A 26523-nucleotide genomic window follows, 5' to 3' on the forward strand; every position below is an offset into this window, starting at 1 on the left:
GGCAGATTGGTGTTTACAATCAGTATTATTGCTGTATAATTCACAAGCCAGTCCTCCTCACAATGACTTTATTAAGCCAAATGAGATGTGTAATCTAAGGTGCTTAGGGACAGAAAGCTTCCTTAATTATGCCAGTCTGTCCTTTGTGATTTTGATTGCTTTTATTCTTTATTTCTCTGACAGCTGTATTAACCTCTCAAAAGAGACATGAATAAAATTCCAGTTTCTGGGGTAGGATAGGTACTCTTATCCTTTCTCCTTTGAACCCCCAGCACCATTCTCCACCAACAGTAGTAGAATCACATCCATCTTTTTTGTGAGATACTCAGGTCCTCAGTGATTACAGTCATTTTGGATTTACTAGAACTAGATTAAAAAAAAAAAAGATCCAGGTTGCAATGCCAATGAATTTGTTCTCCTAGAGACAGAAGAATCTGTAGTACAATCTAAAGTGTGACTGGACATTTTTCAGAGCCAAAGAGCCTACTTTGGTTATTTTCTGCTGCTAAATCCAGACTATAGACTATAGAACATAGTTTAGGTTCATATATGTAAAGTTTTCCAATAAGGTCCATAGATAATTTTTAATTAAAAATTGTGTGACTTCATTTTCATTTTTTCAACAAGTATTTATTGAATAATGGCTATGTCAGTCAATGTGCAATGTTAATTTTCTTTCATTTTTAACATGGAAGACAACTTTACCCTCATTTTTTTAAATGTCAAGAACAGTTACTTATCTAAGTATAAATTCTACAGAGAAGTGAAGATGATGATTTCATATTAAACAGATTGAAGCAATCTTTTCTTAAGTAATCAGTCTTTTCCTGGTATGTGCTTGTTTGACAAAAACACCACATATGCTAATTTACTTTAGCTACCTGACAAACCAAGAAAACTGGTTTGATCAATTTTTAAAATATTCCACTAGTTCTTTGTGAATTGCCTTGCGAAAGGAAAATAACAAGAACTGTCTTATTAAAGTAACTCCAAGGTGATAGATTAACATGTTTAAGCAAATAAAAATGCCCTATCCTTGATTCAACTGTTTAAGTATTTATAGTGAGTGGTAAAATAGAGGGCATTATAAACCAACTCCAAGGTCTACCAATTATCTTGAGAGAAATCAGGTAAATATCTTAGGAGTTCTTTGTAAAGAACTAGATAAGAACTAAAATAGGATAAATTAGTACAACCTTTCTGGAGGGCAGTATGGCAGTACATATTAAAGAACTTAAAATTACATACGCTCTTTGATTTAACAATTTTGCTTCTGGGACTTTATCCGAGGAAATAATAATGGATGCACAAAGACTGTTCTACAAGGATTTTTATAATAGGGAAAATTAGGAGCAACCTAAATGTCCAACAATTTGGGATTTGTTAAATAAATTATAGTACATCTCTGAGAGAATATTACTGAGTCATTAAAATGAGATGGAAGAAAAATATTTCTAAGATTTTCTGCACCTTTGATACTCCCATGTACAATTCACTCTTGTCAGTGACCTCCCTTACTGTACACAGGAAGGAGGGAAAAGTGAGATATAGAGCTGTGTTTTTACAACCTTCAAAATGTAAAAAGGATAGACACACACACACATACACACACGCTATCTCACACAGATATACACATTTATCAGATATCAAAGAAGGAGTCCGAAGACCAGAATGACCAAGTAGTATAGAAGAGTCAAGAAGAGAGAGGGCTGTGTAACTCAGCATTAAGATCCATTTCTTGGAGTTCTAGTAAAACAATGTCATTGTTGTCTCACTGGAGGATTAGGGGTCATGGGGTGCACAGTATGGAGTCCATGTGGATTAGGGTTGCCTATTTTTGTTTCAGATATTGATTGAAAAAGAGGTGAACCTCTAAGGCCTACATGGAAGAGAGGTTGGTTGGTTGGTTGATTGATTGATTGATTGATTTATGGAATAAGGGAAGTTGAGCATGTTTGAAGGCAGAAAAAGAGGATATGGTAATGGCTAACATATCTGTAAGGCTTTTTTTTTTTTTTTTTTTGTATAAAGCATGATACTGAGGATTTTTATACCCATGATGACATTTGATCCCTAAAAAAAAAAGCCAGGATGAAGATATTTCTTACCCTGTTTTTGAAATGAAGTCACTGATGCTTGTATGATTTAAGTTATTTGCCCAATGTCACAAAACCTGGATTTGAATTTTGATTCTGAATCTATTATGCCAGTATTTTCCAAAAGGAAACCAAAACTGGAAGAGCTAAAGGAGCTATTTGGTAGACTAAACTCTGAAAAGAGAGAGTCCCGTGAAGGCAGTAAAGAGTTGTAGCCTCAATTTAGGAATTCCATAGAGGAGGAGCCATGTCTTACTTACACTGTTTAGTATGTTGCAGTCATGGTGATGCAGCTGATACAAACAAGACAAGGAGTAGTTTGTGTTTTGTATGTTGGATGACAGAACTGCCTTCCTGGGGGGGGGGCTGGTTCATTTCCAGCTGTCTAAACCATCCCCTTTTGTCATCTAGTAATTCAGACTCCAAGGTGTCTGGAAATCACTTCATGCTCTGGATGTCCCTGCGCTATCTGGTACTAGTACACTCCAGAATTAAACTATATCTCTTCTTCTCTGTCATACCCTGTAATACTCGTAACTAAAAGTTCACAGAACATTTTGGGGGACTTAGTTGCTATACTCAGTAATTTGTACTCTTCAGTCTACCCCTACATAATAGACAGCCACCAGTCCACCATCCACTCAATTTATTCACTCATTCATCAGACATTTATTGCATGTTTATTCTATTATAGGTCTGTTCTAAGTGCTGAGGGTATCAAGATTAAAAGAAAGACATGTCTAGAGGCAAGGATGGTAATTGAAGAGAATATAGGGGCATGGAAGGATTTAATATTGTTAAGGATGGGAAACATTTTAAGTGTTTGTTGGCTGGGAATAAGAGTGATGAAGAGGAGGGACACCTGGGTGGCTCAGCAGTTGAGCATCTGCCTTGGGCTCAGGTCGTGATCCCGGAGACCCAGGATTGAGTCCCACATTGGGCTCCCTGCATGGAGCCTGCTTCTCCCTCTGCCTTTGTCTCTGTCTTTCTCTCTGTCTCTCATCAATACATAAATAAAATCTTAAAAAAAAAAAAAGAAGAGTGATGAAGAGGAAAGAGTAAAGGGAAAAAGAGAATGTATTGCTTAAGCAAGCTCAAGAAGAGATACCAAGAGGATACAGTCTCCTGACCCCAAGAAGAGAGATGGCATCTAGCTATTGATAGGTACAAAGACACCTGCAGGAGTTCACATGAGTGGCTGCCATTTTCCCTGCAAGGAAGGAAGCAAGGTCACTTGCAGAGTGTGCTGGTCTGGAGTTAGGTGTGGAGTGTGAGGAGCTCTTTGAAAGTTTGGAAGCAGCTCCCTGGTGGATGACTAAGGGCCAGGAAGGAGATGGCTGGGTGTCATAATGTAACTGTATGTTACAGTTACTACTAACTGTGGTAGGTCCATGAATTTATAACAAGGCCAGTTAGCACAGTTGTGTGATTTCTTTCTGCCAGCACTTAATTATTAAAATAGGCATTTAGCCACTAGAGAAGTTCCTCTTGTGACTGATTCTCCTGCTCTTCTAACTAGAAAGATTTGTCTACAAGAGTGAATATCGTTGGGCCTGAGCCTTCACATTCTAACTGAAATTATTCGTGACTTCAAAAGGATACGGAAGACACAGTCATGGATCCTGCTAATGAGACAGTCTGGGTTGCCCCTTGTACAGACTCAGGATGAGTCATCTTCCCTGAAAGAGAGGAAGTCAGTGTCTGGTGTACTCAGAGCACCCACTCCCTCCACTGTACAGTGATGTGGGGTTTAAGCTGACAACTTTTCCCTAGTTCACAGTTACTGTGTCAGACATGATTCTGTCTGGCAAGTAACAGAGATGAGCTCTAACTTCAGCAGACAAAGAGTTTATCAGAAGAGTGTTGGGGAGCTCTCAGGTTCTTCTGAAGGGAGTTGGACAAATAAGCCTGGAAACCAGGCAGTCAGGAGCAGTTCCCCAAATCCCACTACAGAGCCATTTTGGGAGAGAACACATGGTTGCTGCCCAGAGCCACTGCTGGCACCACTGCCTAGCAGTGATGCCCAAAAATCTCCTGCTATAACTTCCACTTCTGCTATCTCTGGAACTGGCATTCCCTCTCCCAACCATCCTACAATGAGTTCTCCTTGGCTCAGCTTGTGTCACTAGCTTCTGAGTGAGAGTCTGGAGTGGTTGGTCTGATGGACGAGGCCTAGCTCACGTGCCAACAGCTGAACTTCACAGAAAACCAGGAAGGAGAATGAAGGAGTGTTTTTATCTCCTACAATGGGCATGGGCTCTGGGGAGAGTCGAAATGTTGGGTGGCCATAAAGAACAACAAATGCCTGTGACACCATCATGAAACACATGGGTAAATGTTTCAGTTCTTCTCTATCAGAAGAAGGTCTGAGGTCATGGGATGCCGAGTTTCTCTGTTGTCCCCCCCCCCCCCCATAGCAAACTATTTTAAATTCTTTGAATTTTCAATATTTTGAAGGACGCTCTCAGGAATATTTGTAGAGGGAATGAATAAGTATTTATTGAGTATATTCTTTCAGTATGTATTGGGCATATACTCTGTGCCAAGCACCATGGTGAACATTATTTACAGGATCAAAAATGTTTTTATTTTATGTTTTGTTTTTAATTTATTTTGGAGGTAGGGGCAGAGGGAGAAGAAGAGAGAATCTTAAGCAGGCTCCATGCCCAGTATGGACCCCAACTCAGGGCTCAATCTCATAGCCGTGAGATCATGACCTGAGCCATAACCTACTGAGCCACCCTGGCGCTCCTCAAAAATGCTTTAAGCAATACTAAAGAAAAAAGCAATCAGGCACAAGAATTGGACTACCATGCAAGAATCAAAATGCCAGTTAGGCTCTAGAGTGGAGAAATACTACCTACATAGAAGCAGGATGAGTCTGAGGCAGCTTCCCAAGTTGAGGTTGGGGATATGGCAAGTCAGCTTGTTTATTCATGTTTAGGGGAGTTGTAGCACTTGCTGGGTTTTCTCTAAGTGACTCTTGCATGCTCTAATAGTAATTAGCAGTTACATTTATTACATTTGTAAAGCTCATAGGCTAGACTCTAGCATGTTGTAAGTACTTTATAACATCACTTATTAAATAAATAAAAATTAAAGAAATATTCTGTTCTGATACTTCCACAGAATATGATAGGGATTCCAGTTGGACCCAAACTTAGCCAAATACTAGGTGTATTTTTTCACCTTTTGGCCTTTGGCCTTTTTCCTACAGCACCATCTGTTTTCTATTTGCTAGCTGCTTTACGTGTTCTAGGCACTTTGATAGCACTGCAGCTCAGCCAATTCTCTGCCCCTTGACAATTGGCAAATCATGAATGATACTCGCTGGGCAAAGTGGTCTGATTGATGGATCCCCTGGATGACTTAGGCCATCATCCACTAATTCTTTTATCTTGTTAACTGTTAAAGTTAAAAGAAAAATTTTTTGATCCAGCTTTTTCAGTTGTCTTCAGTAGGAGAATTGGTCCAATTAATCTTCTGTGATGACTAGAAATAGAAATTCTAGTCTATATGCTTAATGTAGTTTAAATCATACAATTCTCATGAGAACCTCAAAAGGAAATAGTGAGGCTTTCTCCATTCTATAGAGGAGAAAAGTGGGGCACAGAAAGTTTGTTTCCTGCCAAGGGTCAAAGAGCTGATAAATGATGGCACCAGAATTTGAACACAGGCAGTCTGGTTTTAGAGTTTGTATGCTTCACGCCTGTCTACACTCATTTTCCTGCTTTCATGAAGCAGTATAGCTGTTTCATCACCAAAAGCATTCTTTTAAAAGGTTAAATAAATCTCTACCTTTACATGCTTTCCTTACAACTTAGGACACAGCTTGACAAAAGCCTAGCCAGATAGAATTTAATATCAATAAATATAGTACATTCTGCATCTTTTCAAATGGCTGTATGACACAGATCTATTATCAATTAAGTAGTTCCCTATTTTTGTAGATTTAGAGGTATATATCTTCATGGATATATTAATCTTGCAGAGAGAAAAACACTCTTTTGAATTTTGCCAGAATTGTTTATGTTGTTTATTGAATTTGTTCAAGGCATGTAGATATGAAATATACACATCCAAAATTGAACCATTTGAATGTCTGCTATGTCTAGAATGTCAGATCTGGGCTTTAATTCTGGTAAATGACATCAGTGAATGGGACTCAAAAAACTCCATTTGTGTGCCAAACCACTCATAAGTTAAAAAAAAAAAAAAAGAAAAGAAAAGAAAAGAAAGGTTTTAGAATTGTGTCAAAGCCAGAGATTTTTATGCATCCCAAACGGCCAGAAATCCATGGGACTAATCAAGCCCTTCCAGAGTGCTAAGTGAATCCAAGTATACTCCCTTGCATTTCATCTCAGGAATCCAACACACCCACAAATTACCAACAGCCAGAGCACTCTCATTGCTTGTGTGCCATTTTGAGTAGATCTATCAGATTCGAACTGGTTTGGTTTGGTTTTTCTTTTTTTTTTTTTGGTTTGGTTTTTCTTAAAAAAAGACTTTTTCTGTCCTTGGTAAAACTAAAGGATCTAACATATTTTCCAATTTCTTTTGACAGAGAAAAAGACAAGCATATGAATCTAACCTCATCTGTGGTGGCCTCCAGTTAGAAGCAACAAGATCAGTAAGTGTTGGACCCTTTCCAGTCCTGGGCTGTTGCTCTTGGGAAGCTGCATGTCACTTGGGACGCTAGAGTGGCAATTGAAACTTGCAAGCCTAGCCACGCTCTAGTGTAGGCTGGAAGGGGAGTCCAGCAAAATCTGCACTGTAGAATGTCCATTTGTTTCTGATTGAAGTCCACATACCTTTTTTAATAGCCAAAGAATATAATACTGAATGCATGTATAAATGATTGTTTTCTTCTTTTAAGAGTTTCTTGAAAAGATTTCTTATTTTACTTTTCCTAAAAGCCATTTGATCCTAAGAGAAGTCCAGACTGGCCAAACTACAAAGAGCTCAAGGACCTCAGGTCGACCCCAGAATTAGGGTTGCTGCTGTAAACCAGGAGCGTTGCCATGCCGTTCCTGGGGTCCCAAGCAATTCCCTTTCACCCCAAGGCCAAGGACGCCTTCCAGGCAGGTGGCCAGTGGCCTCGGGCTTCGGCCACATGGACACCTGCCCTCCCTGGCACACTTTTCTACAAACACTGGATGTGCTGGGTCTAGGGGCCAGGGCAGAGAGAGGCGCCTGCCCCAGCCCTCTCCCAGCAAGTGTACATAGTGTACAGAGGGGAGGTGTGCAGGAAGCGGTGCACGCCTGGTTCGTAATGTGGACCTTTCCCGATCTCAGATGTTGATTTATTATTTCTGAATAACTTCTTGTGGTAGAAACCAAATTTCTTCTAATATATTACATATATATGTACACGCTCCTGTGAAATATGTGTACTTCGAGGGGGAATCTATTTATGTTCCAGTGGGAGTCTTTTTGATCAGGAATCTCACCTGCTGCTTTGTGTATTTGGTTGGGTTCCTGACACGTTTTGTCTTTCTGTTTAGTAAAGGTGCTCTTTCTGGGATGTAAAAAAAAAAAAAAAAAAAAAAAAACAAAAACAAAAAAAAAAGATTTCTTATTTTATAACCAGTTTACAAAAAATTAGAGAATATAAGAATAACAAAATAAAAATCCTCTATATTCTTGGTATGCATAAATAACCTGTGGTTCTTCTGAACTTTTTTTTTTTAAAGATGTATTGATTATTTGAGAGAAAAAGAGTGTGTGTGTGAGTGAGCACACAAAAGGAGAGGGAGAAGCAGGCTCTCCATTGAGCAGGGAGCCCGATACAGGACTCGATCCCAGGATCATGACCTGAGCTGAAGGCAGATGCTCGACCAGCTGAGCCACCCAGGCACCCCATAAACTTTTCTATTCCTCAAAGTATATGCATTTTCCCTTTCAAAAAGGCAAATTATTATTTCAGTTTTATAATTTGCTTTTCTATTAATATGTAGTAGATGTATTTCTATACCGACATCTTTTTCTAATGGGCACATGACATGACATTTAACAGATATATAACATTTTAAAGAGTCCTATTCTGAGTTAGAAATCTTAAAATTATCATTAAAATAACAGTGCAATGAATATTCTAGTGTTTTTATTTTTAGTCACCAATTTGTGACGAAAATTTGATGGGCAAATGAACAAGTTTGCTTTTCTTCATTTAAAATAGTAATTTTATGAAAGAAGTATAAGAAGTTTAACTTTTTTTTTTAAAAAAAAGATTTATTTATTTACCTATTTATTCGTGATAGAAATAGAGAGAGAGAGGCAGAGACACAAGCAGAGGGAGAAGCAGGCTCCATGCCGGGAGCCTGACGTGGGATTCGATCCCAGGACTCCAGGATCGCGCCCTGGGCCAAAGGCAGGTGCTAAACCACTGAGCCACCCAGGGATCCCCAGAAGTTTAACTTTTGCTCAGTAATCTGAACCAAGAAATTATCTGTAAGGCAAAAATGTCTGATGGCCTGCAAGTCTGTTTTTAGTTTATCTTCATTTTTACCAGCATCCTGTGTTTTAACTACCAGCAACATAAGAAAAATCTACATGTTTTAAAATTATGGAAACAATTGGTTTGGTTTCCTGGTTTGTGTTTTTTATTCTTCCATTTTAGGTTTTGGATGATAAGCTTATATTTGTAAAAGTACATGCTCCATGGGAGGTGTTATGTACGTATGCTGAGATAATGCACATCAAATTGCCTCTGAAACCCAATGATCTGAAAACCCGGTCCTCAGCCTTCGGTAATTTCAGCTGGTTTACCAAAGTCCTCCAAGTGGATGAAAGTATCATCAAGCCGGAGCAAGAGTTTTTCACTGCCCCATTTGAGAAGAATCGGATGAATGATTTTTATATTCATGATAGAGATACTTTCTTCAATCCAGCCACCAGAAGCCGCATTGTAAGTCTAAACCAAATTTAGTTGCTGTCTTAGAGTAATTTGGAACCTGCTGTTTGAATAATTAGTGGTCTGGTTTGATTGGCTTAGTTTAGTTTTTACAAGCTGTCCCCCCCCCCCCCCCCCCCCCCCCCCCCCCCCCCCCCCGCCCAACCAAAGAAAACAGCTTCTTGTTACAGTAGTAAACAATGGTGGGTTATTTTGGAATTTTTTTTTTTTTTTTTAGGTTTATTTCATCCTCTCTCGGATCCAGTATCAAGTAAGAGACAATGTTAAAAAGTTTGGCATCAACAAACTTGTCAGCTCTGGGATCTACAAAGCAGCTTTCCCTCTCCATGATGTAAGTCAAGTGGCAAAAATGAAATAAAATACTCAAGGTGTACTCCAGTGCGAATAGAGGAGGGCTAATCTTCTTAACCTGGAGTTTCTTCTTCCGTAAAATGATGATAGGATATTGCAGGATTACAAGCTCATCTACAGCAGGAACCAGGTTGTTTTGTTCACTGCTGGATCTCAGGCATACAGAACGCCATCAGTTTGAATGAGTGAATGAATGAATGATTAAAACAGTAGCTGCCCCTTAGTTCATATGTAAAGCAGTGCAGATTAGCAGGTAAGACCCACTTTCTAGCTAGATGACCTCGTAAAAGTGATTTGGCCTCTCTGTTCCTCAACTTCCTCATCAACAAAATGGGAATAATAATCATATTTACCTCATAGAGTTATGTCCTAGAGTTATGAGGGTTAATTAAATTAATCCGTGTCAAATGTTACAACCATCCCTGGCACACAGGAAGTACAATGCAAGTTTTAGCGATCTTCATAATTACTGACAGATGTTATTATCAACCAGGAAAGTATCAGCCCATTTTAAGCAAACTATGTGTTAGAGCTCCCTTATCATTTTCTGTAACACAGACTTTTTCCCCCCTGAAATACCATTTTCTTACTTTCTCGTGTCCTGGAATATCACAAGGCTTTTAAAAAGGCATCTGTCAGAGTTCTCGTCATGATGGCAATACTGCAGAGTGTTGACATTTTTTAAGGACTCCGTTCTGAGATGACAGCAGCTCCTCCAATTCAAGAGCACTTCTCAAGCCGATAACATCTCTCATGAAATGAAAATTTTAAAATGTGACTGCTTCAAACCCATAATGATTCCATAAATGCAAGGATATTATATCCAAGCTCTTTAAATAAATTCTGTCATTGAAATAAATTAAATACTATATTATAGTGTGCTATTGCTTTGTTACATTCACTATCAATTTATCTGAATCTCTAAAACCAAGAAAGCCAAGACTGAGACTGATCATTGCTACTGGGTAGTCCATGTACTTGTGGATGAAGACATTACTGAAACGTACTGTATGTAATAATAAACTAGGACACAAAAGAGCTACTTGATGCACATGTGTAAATAGAGAGCAGAGAGCTGGGTGGAGAAGCAGGTTCTGAACTTCCTGATGAAGGGACCTTACGACAGCCCAGCCTGATGGTCCATGGATTTTATACTTGTGCCCAGCAAAACTAGTAATTATAGCATGACATGAACCTTGGGGACACTTGCAAATAGCTGTCATGAATATTAATCTGGGATGGCAAAGTTCAATAGTATTTACTTGGCATCTGTCCATGCCCAGTTCTTTCCCACTAAGAGCCTCTTTTAATTGCAGTGATCCCATACCCAGGCTAAGGAATGATTTCCTGTTGTATTGGAAGGGAAGTGAATGGAGGTAGGGACCCATGTTAAGGCTTAGCTGGTGGTAATCTGGTTCTACAATAGGAGGAAGGAAAATGAGTCCATTGGGAAGAGTGACTGAATTTAAGTAGAGGCAGGAAGCTTTGCTTTTTGATTAAGCAAAGTGTATAATATGTCAAACTTCTTTGTTGTTTCTCTTCTACACGTCACAGACTAACTTGCTGAATTGGGAGACAAAGATGCCTGGGATTGATTGATGATTAATTGATTTAAAAGATTTTATATATTTGAGAGAGAGAGAATGTGCATGAGTGTGGGGGGGGGCAGAGGGAGAGGAAGAAGCAGACCCCCAGCTGAGCAGAGAGCCCCATATAGGGCTCAATCCCAGGACGCTGGGATCATGACCTGAGCTGAAGGCAGACACTTAACCGACTGAGCCACCCAGGTGCCCCTATCCCTGGGTTTTAGAATTGACCTTGGTACTAACCAGTTAAGGCCCTGGTTCCCCCGGGCGTCCAAAAAGGGCGCTGGACTATCAGATGTGCCTGTATTGTGGCAGCTTTGGCACTTGAGCAGCCCAGTTGTTTTTTGTTTTGTTTTTTTTTTTGTTTTTTGTTTTGTTTTTTTTTTTTATTTATGATAGTCACACAGAAAGAGAGAGAGAGAGAGAGGCAGAGACACAGGCAGAGGGAAAAGCAGGCTCCATGTACCGGGAGCCCGACGTGGGACTCGATCCCGGGTCTCCAGGATCGCGCCCTGGGCCAAAGGCAGGCGCCAAACCGGAGCAGCCCAGTTTTTAAATGTTTGGGACTGGCACACTTGTAGGACATAAAGCCCCTCTAGGGCTCCCACCAGGTACCCGAGGTGTTCTTCAGGATTATATCAATCAAGCATTCCTCCCCACCCACATTTTCAAGTGGCCCCAAGCAATTAATAATACCACTGTTTGAGAATCACTAAAAACTAGATGATCCATCCGTCCCTTCCAGCAAATGAGGGCCCCTTATTCAAATACACAAGTGCCTGTGAAGTATGAGTACCATATTAAATAAACAGATTTATGAACACCTAGTGATTATATGCTCACTTTTGTTTGCTTCTGCTTCTCAGTGCAACTTCAGCCAAAGGTCAGAGGATCCCAGCTGCCCGAGTGAACGGTACCTTCTGTACAGAGAGTGGGCTCATCCACGAAGTATATATAAAAAGCAGCCCTTGGACCTTATCAGGTGAGGTGTTGTAGAAAGCATGCCGGTGGGAGGATTCAGGGTTGCTCTCATGGCATTGAAGTGATAGTATACAAAGAGTATTACAACGAGGGACATTCACCCAGACCACTGAGCTTCATTGCCTAGAGCTTTTTCTTGAGGCTTCATTATACAGGCGTGACTCATTGACTCATTGCCTAAGTGGCTCAGTCTCCAGCCCCTTTCTCTCCCAATATCCTATGGCTCAAAGCTCCAACCCTCTAATCACATGGTTGGTCTTCCTGGCATGACCAGCCTCCCTCCTGAGTCATCCCATTAGCACAGACTATGAGCCCTCCATGAGCCACGTTATTGGCATAAACTGTTAGGTGAGTCCCAGGGGTTCTTCATGAGTAACAAAAACACTCTTATCTTGGGAAATCCCAAGGGTTTAGAGGTTACCTCCCAGGAATTGGTAATAAAGACCCACCATATTCTTCATTACACAGGAATAAATGTTAGATTTAGCTTAAATTGTATGGTAAGAGATACAGGCTTTCACTGCTTTCCTGAATCTACTGTTAGATACTGTTTCACTATATCTAACAAGACGTGATGACTAGCTCAGCATTTGTTTTCTCAAAGCACCATTGTCAGCTGCTCGCCAGCAACTTGTGTTGTTTGGCCAAGGCTGCTGGAGAGAGAAAGAGACCAAAAATAACCAACAAACAAATTAAAAAAAAAAAAAAAGTAAAATCTCTGATTGAAATGAAGAAACACAGTGATGAGATGGGGAAAGAGGAAGGAAGTGAAGAAAGTTATGTCTAAGTAGGCAACATATGAACCAAGAACTGGATAGTGAAAAGGAGCCAAGATTTTGTGGATTTGGCAAAAGTCATCCCAGGAGGAGGGGCAGTTTGCGCAATGGCCCGAGACACAGGGACATTGGCAAGATTCAGGAAATAGCGAAGCCCCGTGCTAATGAGGAAAGAGAATGATGAGGACACAGGTTAGAAGGGGGTAGCAGGAGCACGGAAAAGAGTTTGGACTTTAAGTGCAATGAGAAGCAGCTGTGATACTTTAGGTACTCAATTTTATCTCATGCCCATTTTGCAAAGATAATGTGGGGAATGGCCACCAAAGGCTACAGGAAGCAGTGAGGGCAGGTGGGAAGCTGTGGGACTGGCCAGAGGAGAACTCGGGGCAGCACAGTTGGAATGTGTGTAGTCAGAGGGAGTCAGCAGGACTCAGTTATGGGTCAGATGTGGGGGGCGAGGAGAGGAGGGTCAGGTTTCCCCCCAGGTGGGCCTGGAGCCAAGTGCTGGTTCTTTCTACTGTACACCCACTGACTTAAGAAAACCACTTGACCTGAAAAGTGAGTATTTAAAAGTATTTTTTAAATACTTTGAAAAGTATTTAAAGCACCAAATAGTTTTTGTTTTGCTTTGTTTTCTATTTTATTATGGGAGATTTCAAACACAAACAAAAGTGGAGAGAACAGTAAGGCAAAACGCCGTGTATCTGTCTCCAGCTCCAAAAAAGTACAGACTCCGAGCTAGTCTGTTTCATTTTTATCTCTACCTCCTTCTCATCCCTTTCCATTGGAGCATTTTGAGGAAAACCCCAAATATCAGTCTATTTCATTAGTATCTATTTGTAAATGACAAGGTCTCCTTTAAATGCAACCTTAATACTTAAAGTCACCAAAAAGCAATGTTCAGTTTTTCCTGATTGTCACTTTTTTTTTTTAAACAGTTTTTTAGGTCAGATCAGAGATCCAGACAAGGTCCAAATGGTGCAATTAATGAATTTCTCAGTGGTCTTCTTTGTTCCTTCTGACTCCTGACTCCATGTCTGTGTCGGCCCTTCCTTATCCCCAGGGGTGTGGCCTACACCCAGGTCTAGGACCTTGGAGGCTAGTTTCCCAGCTGCCCTGTGACCACTGGTTCAGTCCACAGATGTTCCTGTCTGAAGTCTCTGAGGACTTCAGGTTGTCCTCAGAGCTTAGGCCCACCAGGCTAAGCCCAAGGACCTCAGCCCAGCTCCCTATGAGCCAGAGGTCTCATCTAGGCCTCTAGATGAGATGTAAATGCTAAGTAAATCTACAGTTTCTGTGGACCAGTACTGAGCCAGGAGTGAATCGGTCTAGGAAAGTATCAACAACAACCATAGTCACCTAGTGATCATCTCACTGTGCCTATGTTCTCACCCCCTCTAAACTCTTAGTGCCTAACTGTCCTTGTCTCCCTTTCAGGAATAGTCTGGCACTGCTTCATTCCCTACCTCTTTTTTTTTTTTTTAAAGATTTTATTTATTTATTCATGAGAGACACACAGAGAGAGGCAGAGGGAGAAGCAGGCTTCTTACAGGGAGCCCGATGTGGGACTCGATCCCCGGACCCCAGCGTCACAGCCTGAGCTGAAGGCGGGTGCTCAACCCCTGAGCTACCCAGGCGCCCCAACCTTGCCTCCTTTTGCTTCTAGCATGCCTCCTGGCTTCTTCCATTGATCAGTTTTCAAAACTTAGGAAAAAATGGAAGTGCCAGATATAAGGAAGATAGGGTAGTGGATTCCTCAGTCATTATCAGTGACTTATCATCAGTCATTTTCTTGTATTGGCGATTTACATTGCATTTATTTTATTTGTGATTTACAGTACATTTGGTCCAAGGAAGTTCCTTAGATAAGCAAAAGTGGGTCACTGGGAGCAGATCGTTCATGTTGGTCTCATGCATATTAAAAACAATCTTTTGGAGAATATATCAGATGTGTTAGTGTTTGCAAAGAATGATGGTGATGTTTTCTCTTGGCTCGCTGGGTAGTGTTTTTCTTTCCTTTGCCTTCTTCTAATTGACTTTGCTTCACGAGGCTCACCAGTGATCAGTACTTCTTTGATATGTAAAATATTTGTTTCATAGTGGAATTTGGGATCTTTAAGAAAATGAACAATTTTGAGTATGAATTGAGTAAGACATTTAAGCCTAAGGCCTCCGGTATTTAAAATCAGAGATTAACGTTAGGATGAAGCTGCAAAGTGGTTCAGTGTGTCTTCTAAAAACCATTTCTGTCTTTCTTCAGGAAATACTATGGAGAAAAGATTGGAATCTACTTTGCTTGGCTGGGCTACTACACTCAAATGCTCTTCCTGGCAGCGATAGTAGGAGTGGCTTGCTTTCTCTATGGATATGTTAATCAAAATAACTGTACATGGAGGTAAGTTCTGTTTATTCCTTGTTACTGTGATGAAAAGTTGATTAGACATAAAATTATCTTCAGGATCTTAGACTGTTTTAGTAAAAGAAGACTCATCACAGAACACTTACTGCTTTGGATGATATATCCCTTTTGTCCTGAGCATAATAACTAAGTGAAGTGGAAAATTTTTTTTTTATAGATAATGCAGCCCAGTTTCTGACAGGAATATTACCCTTAGGAAACACTCCAATTTTTTAAGACAATTCTTTATTTGAAAAAGAAAAGCAGTCTGGAGGGAGGATCGTCCTTGAACTTCTGGTCCCCAGAGGAATGCTTCACTGAGCCCTACAGATGTGAGCCAAGAGCAGCTCTGATTTCTTCAAGGTTTCAAAGGCAAAACTTGATAAAACTGGTGTTTTTATGCTTTTAGAAATGACTTTTTAATATATCTTAGGAAATAGATGTTTAAAAATTCAACTAAATGAGACTTTTGTTTTTGTTTTACTTGTAAAAAAAAAAAAAAAAAAAGCCCTTACAGTGTTATGGGGGAAAAAATAAGTGATAAACAATTAGTTTGTGCTTGACATTAGAATTAAAATACCAGCTGCACTGTCTAAAGGGAAATGCATGGATGCCAGAACACTGAATTTCACCATCACTATTCTGAATTGTCTTAGTATTCCTCTGCTTTGGTAGTCTCAACCTTTAGAGGGATACAACAATGAAGCAGGCATTTTCTTGTGTTCACCTGGCCTCTCTCCAGCTGTGACAGCCAGATCAAAATTTCTGGGCACCAGTAATGAGCTAGCTGATGACCAAATTTTTCTAGCCCCAAGCATATCAGCCTGGCTCCCGAGGCAGGAAGCTTACATGGCAACTCTGATGTATAGGCATAATTATCCATTCTATTTAACAGAGAATTCTGAGCGTTTTGTACCCATTATGGCTTCTTAGCTAGAAAGCTGCAGCTGGTCTTTGAAGGACTCGGCTCTCTTCACTGAAAATAAGAGTTCAGGGCCAAAGGCTGAATGTTGATACCTTTTGCCTAAATTTGTCTTCAGCTTCTCCATTGTTTTGTATACTGTTACAACCAAAAAAAAAAAAAAAAAAAAAGGCATCTCAACAATACATTTTCAAAGTGCAAAAGTAGCATTTTTATAAGGTTCTGGCACTGACTGCTCTCATTATAAGTCATTTTATACAATCACCCTGACAGTCACACCACATGTTTCCTACTATTTCACACAGATTGATTTACAGAAATCTGGGGTAGGGTCTTGGTGATCTATTCCCTATGCTTAGAACTATTGGGGCTTTAATTACTTATATTAAATATTTTCAAAATAATTAAAATACATATGCATTTAAATATTTTAAGTTTATTACATGCTGAGTAGATTTGCAGGAAAATGTATTTAAGAGATAAAAGGAATAATGATCCCTAGGCAGTTTAAGAAAAAGAACATTACTGTTCCCTGGGAAGTGCTTCCCTCAGTTGCATTCCCTCACTTTCTACTTTGGACGTAAGAACTACACTAAATTTTGATTTTATCATTCCTTTACATATACTGTATATTCTCCCTACAAAATATATTTCATTTTGTGTGCTTTTGAAAATATGCATGTGTAAGTAGAGGATACGATAGGTGTTTCCTCTTGGGTAAAAGGTCTATTTAAAGCTTATGTCCCCCTTTAAACATAGCAGCTCTATTGAGATATAATTCACATACCATAAAGTGCACCCTTCCAAAGTGTACATACAGTTCAGTGGTTTTAAGTAAATTCACAGAGTTGTGCAGTCATCACCACTGTCTAATTTTAAAACATTTTCACCACCCCAAAAAGAAACCAGTACCCATTGGCAGTCACTGCCTAACCCCCCTTCTCTTAGCCCTTGGCAACCACTAGTCTACTCTCTGTTTCTGGATTTGCTTATTCTGGACATTTCATATAAGTGGAACCACACAGTTGGTGGCCTTTTGTGACTCTTCTTTTACTGAGCATAACCTTCTCAAGCTTTATTCATGTTGCAGTATGTATCTGTACATCATTCCCCTTTGTGGTCAAATAAAATGCCAATGTACGGATATATACAACATTGTGTATCCAGTCATCCATGTCAATTTACGTTGTTTCCACTTTTTGGCTATTATTACTTCTTCTGTTATGGACATTCATGTACAAGTTTTTGTGTGAACATGTTTTCAGTTCACTTCAGAATATATTTTTTAAAAAATGGAATTGCTGAAATACATGGTAACTCCATATTTAACATTTTGAGGAGCTGCCAAAGTATTTTTCAAAGTGGCTACACCATTGTACTTCCACAGTAAAAATTTATGAGGATTTCAATTTCTCCACATCCTCATCAACACTTGTTATTGCTAGGTTTTAAAAATACATCTGTATTAGTCAACCTGGTGGGTATGAAGTGGTGGTAGGTCACTGTGATTTGTTTGTATTTCTCTAATTCCTACTGATACCGCATCTTTTCATGTGCTTATTCGCCATTTGTATATCTTCTTTGGAGAAACATCTATTCAACTCTTATGCCTCAAATCCTTAATTGTGTTGCCTTTTTATTGTCTTTTTTTTTTTAACTGTTCTTTATCCTGCATAAAATCCCTCATCAAATATATTGCAGGTATTTTCTCCCATTTTGTGAATTGCCTTTTCACTTATCTGAGGGTGTCCTTTGAAGCATAACAGTTTTTAATTCTAATGAAGTCTAGTTTATGTAATTTTTTTCTTTTATTGTTCTTTTGGCATCATATCTTAGAAAGCGTTTTGACCCAAAATCATAAGGATTTGTCAGTGTTTATCATCTAAAAGTTTTATAGATTTAGGTCTACGGTTCATTTTTTTCCAGGTGTATATTCAGGTATCCCAGCACAATTTTTGAAAAAACTATTCCTTCCCCATTGGATTGTCTTGGCACCATTGTCAAAAATCAATTGGCTATAAGTGTAAGAGTTTGTTTATAGACTCTCCACTGTCTTCCATTGATGTCTGCCCTTTTTGCAAATACACACTATATCGATTACTGTAGCTTAGTAAGTGTTGAAATTGAAAACTTCAAAATTTCATTTTTCTTTTTCAAGATTTTTTTGGCCATTTTGGGTCCCTTACATTCCATGTTAATTTTAAGATCAGCTTATCCATTTCTACAAAAAAGCCAGAATTGCATTAAACCTGTAGGTCAATATTAAGATTTTTGACCTATGAACACAGAATATCTTTCCATTTATGTAGATGGTCTTTAATTTCTATTAATAAACTATTTTGAGGTTTTTTTGTATATAAGTTTCAGAGGTTTCATAAATTTTCTCAAATTTATTCTAAGTATTTTATTCTTTTTGATGCTATTATAAATGAAGTTGCTTCCTTCATTTCATTTTTGGATTATTCATTGCTAGTGTATAGAAATATAATTGCTTTTTGTGTATTGATTTTGTGTCTTATAACCTTGATGGACTGGCTTATTAATTCTAATAGTTCTTTAGTACATTTCTTAGAATCTAATATACACTATCTTGTCATCTTGAATAAAAATAGTTTTACTTACTCCTTTCCAGTCTGGAAGCTTTCTAATTTACTTTCCTTGAGTAGTTGCCGTGATTAGACTTCCCAGTACAGTGTTAAACATAAGAGGGAAACATTCAGTCTTTCACCAGTAAGGATAACATTTGCTGTGGGTTTTTCGTAAATGTTCTCTACCAAGTTGAGAAGTTCTCTCTTATTCTGAGTTTTTATTTGTTATTCTGTTAAAATGGAATATTACATGAATTGATTTTTGTATGTTGAACTATCCTTGGATTTCTGGATACATCCCAGTTGGTCATCATCCTTCCTACATGTTACTGGATTTGATTTGCTAGTATTTTGTTGAGGATTTTTCCATTTGTATTGACAAGAGATAATGGTCTGTAGTTTTCCTGTGATGTCTTGGTCAGGTTTTGGTATCAGTGTAACATTGGTCTCATAGAATGAATTAAGAAGTGTTCCCATCTTTCTATTTTTAGAAGGGTTTTTGACACATTGGTGTCAGTTCTTTAAATGGTTGACAGAATTCACTAGTGAAGCCATCTGGTCCTAGGCATTTCTTCGTGGGAATTAAAAAAAAAAAAAATGTTTTAAATTACTAATTCCATTTCTTGCTATTGATCCATTCAGATTTTCTATTTCTTCTTGAGTAAGCTTCAATTATTTACTTCTTTCTAGGAACTTATCTATTATCTAGATTACATAATTTGTTAGCATATAATTATTCATAGTATTCCCTTATAAACTTTTTTATTTTTTTAAGGTCAATGGCAATGTCCTTTGTATCATTTCTGAGTTTAATGATTTGAAACTTTTCTTTTTCTCGATTAGTCTAACAGAAGATTTGTCAGTTGATCTTTTCAAAGAACCAACTTTTGTTTTTGTTGATTTTTCTGTTTTTCTCTTCTCTATTTCATTTATTTTTGCCTTTTCATTTGAAGGTTTAATTCGTTTACATTTAATTTTTTATAAGATTGGATTCACATCTGCTATTTTCCTATTTTATATCTTCTTTTCCCTATTCTATTACTACCTTGTTTGTGAAAATATTTTCTAGTATACCATTTTAATTCCAGTTTGTTGTTTTTTTCCTCTTTTGCTGTTGTTATTTTCTTAAGTGGTCACCCTGGAAATTGTAATTAATATCTTGTTGTAAAGCAATTTCATTCAGTTTTAATGCCAACTTAATTTCAGTAGTATACAGAAACTTTGCTTTGGTACAGGTCTTTTCCCTTTGGAGCTATTATTCTCATATAAATTACATCCTTATGCATTATGAGCCCATCAACACAATTTTACAATTATTGTTTTATGTAGTTGTCTTTTACATCAGATAGAAGAAAATAATTCCGTGTAAAAATATATTTATAATGTGTTATTTACCCATGTAGTTACCTGTATTAGTGTTCTTTGTTTCTTCAGGTGAGTTTGAGTTACTGTCTCGTGTCCTTTCATTTAAGCCTGGAGGACTTTCCTTTAGTAGTTCTTGTGGAACAGGTCAACTAGCAACATGTTATTTCAGTTTGTTTGTTTTTAATCTGGGAATATCTTAATTTCTCCATTTTTTTTGTAGAATAGTTTTGCTGGATATAGAATACTTGATTGACAATCTTTTTCTTTGAGCACTTTGATATCATCCCACTGCCTTCTGGTCTCTGGTTTCTAATAAGAAGTCAACAGTTTATCTTACTGAGGGGTTTTTGCACTTGCTGAATCACTTTTCTCTTTCTGCTGTCAAAATTTTCTTTGTTCTTGTCTTTGGACATTTGAAGTCTGATGTGCGTATGTTTGGATATCTTTGAGTTTATTCTATTTGGAGTTCATCGAGCTTCCTAGATGTGCAAATTAATGTTTTCATCCAATTTGGGAACTTTGCAGTTATTTCTTCAGTTATTCTTTCTTCCCTCTTCTTTCTTTCCTCTCCTCCTAGGACTCCTATTTTTTGTATATTGGTATTGTTGATAGTGTTCCACATATCTCTGAGGCTCTGTTTATTTTTCTTCATTCCTTTTTCTTTCTGTTCCTCAGACTGAATAGTATCAGTAGACTTCGTTTTAAATTAGTGGATTTTTTTTTTTTTTCTGCTAGTCATCTGCAGAAGAACCTCTCTGGTAGACTTTTCATTTTAATTATTATACTATTGTATCTCTAGAATTTTTACTTGGTTCTTTTTAACAATTTTATATATTGATATTCTCTTCATGGTGAGATTTTCACGTAGTTTAATTCTTTAGGCAGAGTTCCTGTCAGTTCTTTGAACATGTTTAATTGCATATTTTAGTGTTTGTCAAGTAAGTTTAATATCTAGATTTTCTCAAGGACAGTTTTTATTGAGTGCTTTTTGTTATGACCAAAATGTTCTGTTTCTTTGTGTATCTTGTAATTTTCTATTGAAAAACTGGGCATTTTATATATTATAATATGGCAGCTCCAGAAATCCTATTTCCCCCTCTTCACAGTTGTGACTTCTGTTGTCATCACTGCTGGTGCTCACTTGCTTACTTTCCTGAACAAGTTCCGTAAAGTCTTTATGTTTTGTTGCATGTGATCATGAAGTCTATGTTCGATAAGCTTAGTTGTCAGCTAACAATTAGACAGTGATTTCTTTAAATTCTGGGAACCATTCATTATTTCAGCCTTTGCCAATTTCCTGTGTGTGTGTGTGTGTGTGTGTGTTAGTGTCTGTGGGGAATATCCTGAGCACTTTAGCCAGCAGTTTACAGCTCTTCCTGAGCCTTTACTTCCCACTTCTATAGAACCTCAGAGGCAGCCAGAGATGAGGGATGAAGGTTTTCTCAGATCCTTCCTGGTCACCTGCACTGACCTATGCATGCACGTGGCCTTCTACAATCCTAGGAATTTATTAGACCTAAATTTCTAAAGCCCCCTATTGATATCTCATTCTGCAGTGCTTCCTTTTAAGTTTTGATCAGCATCCTGTTAGCCCCTCCTGGTCTTGCCGCCTCCAGCAATTGTAATGTGAATAATTCCTACTAATGATTTCAGCAGACACTCTGGGGATAGGATAGTTTGCACAGTATGTATGAGCTCTGAGACAAGTGAAAAATGACAGATCATGAGAATGGAGCTTTTCCAGGGAACCTCTGGACAGTTCTCTGGGGATGGGTTTTTTGGTAGCTTCAGATCACTTCTGCCTCCTTCAGCGGCTGTTGGCCTACCATGGTTGTGGGGCTGTTGTCTTTTAACACCACCATTAGGCTAAGGATATAGGGATGGGTATAAGTCAAGTTAAAATGTCACAAAGCCCATTATCTTTATGGAGATTTAGCTGTTTTTAATCCTCAGCTTGCTGGAAGTCCTTGTTTACTTTCCAGAGTCCTACAGAGGTTGCTTTTCACAAATTTTGCCAGTGTTTTCATTGTTTTTATGGAGGAGCAGGTTTTCCAAGATCTTTACTCAGCTCTTCTAGAAGTGCTGTCCCTGCCAGTTTGTTTTTACCTGAGTTATTTGCAAGGCTGACAAATTCTTCAACTCTAGTGCCATTTACAGTAGGAGTCCATCTGAGAGGCTTCCCCCAGAGGGAGCAGTTTGTACCCTGTTATAAATTTGTTGTTCTTTCCTTATAAATTTGTAAGAGTTCTTTAAATACTCAAGTGAATAGTCCTTTGTCATTTTTACGTGTTACAAAACTTCTACCAGTTTGCGGCTATTTTTTCTTCTCCTCCCTTTATGGTCTTTTAATGAAATTCTCACTTTATAACATTTTGAATATATCATTATTTTCCTTTATGATTTATACTTTTTATTTTCTCATTAGTGGAGTTCTCCTTACCCCAATGTTATCTAGATATCAGCCTTCTTTTTTTTTTTTTTTTTTTTCCTAACAAGTTCCTACCGCTGCATTCCCAATTTCTACCTGGAGTTGTTTTGTATGTAATAGGATTTAGGAGTTCAATTTCACATTTTTCTATATGGATATTCGATTACAGCAAATGTCACTTCTTACTTTTCTAATTTGCTGAACCAGCCTTGTCTTGAGTCAGTTTCTGTATATATGCAGAGGTCTCTTTATAAACGCTATATTTTTTCCTGCTCAATTCTTCTTAAACTATGCCAATAGCACCTTGTTCTTTAAGAATGTCTTGAATGGTCTGAGACTTTTGCTCTTCTATTGAATTTATGGCTCAACTGGAGGAGAAATAACATTTTTAGATATTGATTCTTCCAAATTACTAACATGATAATGTATCCATTTTATAGATCTTCACTCTTTCGGAAGTTTTATCACTTTCTCCCTATAAATCTTATACATCTTGAATTTGATTTATTTCTGGGCTCTTTATATTTTTTAAGCTATGGAAAAAATGGTATTTAAAAAAATTAATTTCTAATTGTTGCAGATCTATAGGGATGTAATTCTTTTTTCTGACCCTATGCATATTTTGTATACTGATTCTGTATCCATCATCCTATGTTTGTTTTTCCTGACTTATTGTGTTGGCAGGGTCCAGCTGGAAGTAGTGATGATAGGACACTTCATTCGGATATGGAGGAAATGCTTTTAGCATTTTACCATTAAGTATAATGTTTTTTATAGGTTTTATGTGGCAAGGCTTTGTTAGGTTAATGAAGTTCAATTTCTTTCCTAGTTTTATAGGAATTTAGATTTATTTTTTTGATCACAAATGAATGTTTCTTTTTATCATGCTGCTAGAAAGGAAGTCCTAGTCATTAAAATTTCTTAAGTTTTGCTTTTCTCTTTAGCAAAGAAGTTTGTCATCCTGATATTGGTGGCAAGATCATCATGTGTCCTCAGTGTGATAAGATTTGTCCATTCTGGAAACTCAATAGTACTTGCGAGTCCTCAAAGGTAATTTTTGTTATTCTGAACATTTGCAAATAATGAAAGTTTTTTTTCTTCTAATAATTTTAGCAAAGCCTGGAATTATACTTTTTTCTGTGAAATTCAGAAAGGTAATTTTCAAATAAACCTCCAAACACTCTGAAAGGTAGACGTGGAATGTGTTTATTTCTCTTTCACAAGTAGTAAATTGAGATGAAAAGCCTTATCTAAAATCTTCAGGTGGGACAGTGAGGAACTGCAGAATTGAAATTTTGGAGTATTTGAAGTAATCAAAGCAAAAATCTCAAAGCCAGCTTATCTCATGAATACTGTATAATATAATAGGTTTACTTATTATAAGTATTTTCCTCAATTCAAATGAGTAGAAACCTGAAATTTGCACTTATGTTTTTCCACTTTCAAGGTGTGCTGAAACTATGCTTGTTTTTTTTTTTTAACCCTAATTATGAGATTTAGGCTATATCTATGAATATGCATAAGAAGGGCTTTGTATATAAATGACAGTCACTTTGTCCCAAAACATTCCCACAAAACACATCTGGTTCCCGTAAACATGCTGATGATCTTGAACTATATGGTTTCTTAAAATCCAAGAGTTTTAGGGCAAGTATTGGCACTAGAGGTAGCTTACTGAAAGGTATCCCAGAAACTCTAGTTGGGAAGAAAGATAGTCCTCTTGCTTCAGAGATTTTTCCTGACAACTTTGACCTACTCTTCTCCCGCGTTGTGATCTTTTTTCTATCCGTTTGTTCCGCCATGAAACCTTAGGAATCTTTGAATGACTTCAGAATATTCTAACCTACTCCATCCAAATCTTATTTAAACCAAATACTTTGCTCTTATAATGATATCACTAAAAATTTATATTTTGCAAGATTCTTGAACTTACCACTTATGACACAACAGGCAGACTGCCTCCATTTTATAGATTAAAACACTGAGGGTCAGAGAGATTAAATAATTTGCTCAAGGTCACCCACCTAGTAACTGACAAAGCCAGAAATCAACAGCAATCTGCATTTTTTGCCATTTCTGTGTTCCTCACCAGCTGACAGTAGTGGCAGCCACTTCACTCACAAATTGAGCACTGTGTTTGAAAAATGTTCTGCAATTTAATTAAGATGATTGCAGGGTATTGTCAGCACATGGATTTTTACTCTTAATTTATGAATTAAAATAGGTTTCATTGCCTCTCCCCCAGAAACCAACACAAATTCTAGACTATAAAAATCTATCATAAATCACATAAAGTAAAAGACCTGAAACTAGCAGGAGAGAAGATAGATGCCTTCCAGTGATGTTGACTCATAAAAGTGACTAGTTAGTGCATATCCCTGGACACTGGATTTAAGGTAAATGCCAATGACAATACCAGAGGCAAACTACTCCACCAAGAACAATTGGAAATTTCATTTTCCTTAAGAAATTCTCTTTCAAACACCACACCCCCATGTCTTTTTTCAGATCTTCTCTTCTACCAACTCATCCTTAAACATGTGACTTTCAAATATGTCCCTGTGTACATTTTTTTCCATTGTTTTGGAAAAAATGAATCTTTTATTCTAATGCCCTAAAGAATCCTTTGACTCTTGTTAGAGCGATTTATTCTTTCATATACCTCCTTCCTGTTGCAAGAGTAAAAGAATTAAATTTTTAAAATTTTAAAGAGGAGAAAAAGCTTTCCATGTTTTTCTGTTGGTTAACTCAATCATTTCTTCACTCATACATTTATATATTCATTCCTGCCTCTTTCTTTTGGAAAGAGATGAAATATTTGCTAATGGATGGGAATGCTAAAAGGGTTAATAAATTAGAAATAGAAAATTAGGATCAAGGAAATGAGGGAACAGTTATGGAAATAATCAGGATTAATATTGTTTTTGTGATTGAGCATTAAAAAAGGTTCTTAGCTTTTTGGCTGGCAAGATAAAAGGGAAATGTCGTAACTTGAAATATTTTGTTCTCAGAAATACATTGTTATAAAGTTTTGATTTTGTTCCTTTGCAGGAAGAAACACAGCAAATGGTCACTTTTTAGATTTTCATTGGTTCCTCTGCTTTAAAACATCATGCCCTGCATAAGTAACCATCTCTTTTCTTTCCTGTTCCATGGGATTAAAACAGGACACTGACTGGGGCTGATCTTAACACTGCTGTGTTTCCCCATCTGTGCCCTCTTGCCAAGCAAGTTAAGCTAAGCTTTTTTACCATGAAAGCCCCTTCCTTACCTTCTCCCCTGATTCCTGCTTATGGGGTCCACAGGCCAGCCATCTTGTTCTTTCTGCTGAGTCCTCAATCCTCACAAATATGGCAAAAATGGTAACTTCATCCATGCCACCTAACTCCATCTCATAGGAGTGCAAGACACATCCCTTAGCTTGAGCCAGGCAACCAGGTGATCTTGGCATTAGTGATAAACCTATTTTTTCTTGCTGCTTCTATTTTTTTTTTCCTCTCTCACACTGACAGATAAACTTCCACTGGCTTTTTCTCAACATGGTAGGGCAAAGGATTCCTAGGTAGGGTTTTATTCCTTGTGGATTAAGATACTCAGAAGTGTCAGGGCAGTAGGGAGGTATCAGATAGAGAGGCCTGCATTGATCCCAGGGAGTAGCATTGGACAGAATCTTCAGTAATAGCATTATAACACATGGAACAGTTCTGCATAGGACTTTTTTTTTTTTAAGATTTTATCTATTTATTCATGAAAGACAAAGAGAGAGAGAGAGGCAGAGACACAGGCAGAGGGAGAAGCAGGCCCCACGCAGGGAGCCCAACGAGGGACTTGCTCCCAGGTCTCCAGGATCACACCCTGGGCCAAAGGCAGACGCCACACCGCTGAGCACCCAGGGATCCCCAGCATAGGACTTTTCTTAACAATAGTTTTCATTGAGGGATAGACATAACATTAAATGAGAGCTATGGTTCCTTAAGGGTCAAAGCTGACAGATTTAAAATATTGGTCTATGGGATGCCAGGACTAGAGGAATAGGTGGAGAGCAGTGTTCTCCAGAGGGGGCACTCACTTATTAATTGTCTTCCTTGAGCTGATTTTTTGAGAGGAATAATTGGGTTA

The 26523-nt window shown here is 38.0% G+C and overlaps 1 protein-coding gene across 3 annotated transcripts in view; it reads left to right on the plus strand.

Annotated features, from left to right (window-relative positions):
• The window catches only part of ANO6 (anoctamin 6), a 184709-nt gene that overhangs the window by 111700 nt on the left and 46486 nt on the right, over positions 1-26523 (plus strand). For all 3 annotated transcript variants that reach the window (XM_038577414.1, XM_038577415.1, XM_038577416.1), the window contains 6 exons: positions 6661-6726; positions 8716-9003; positions 9227-9340; positions 11813-11928; positions 14964-15098; positions 23349-23454. In XM_038577414.1, coding sequence (XP_038433342.1) covers positions 6661-6726; positions 8716-9003; positions 9227-9340; positions 11813-11928; positions 14964-15098; positions 23349-23454 — 825 coding nt within the window. The remainder of the gene's footprint in view (positions 1-6660; positions 6727-8715; positions 9004-9226; positions 9341-11812; positions 11929-14963; positions 15099-23348; positions 23455-26523) is intronic.

Source organism: Canis lupus, chromosome 27 (genome assembly GCF_011100685.1).
Source record: "Canis lupus familiaris isolate Mischka breed German Shepherd chromosome 27, alternate assembly UU_Cfam_GSD_1.0, whole genome shotgun sequence".
Taxonomy (NCBI): Eukaryota; Metazoa; Chordata; class Mammalia; order Carnivora; family Canidae; genus Canis; species Canis lupus.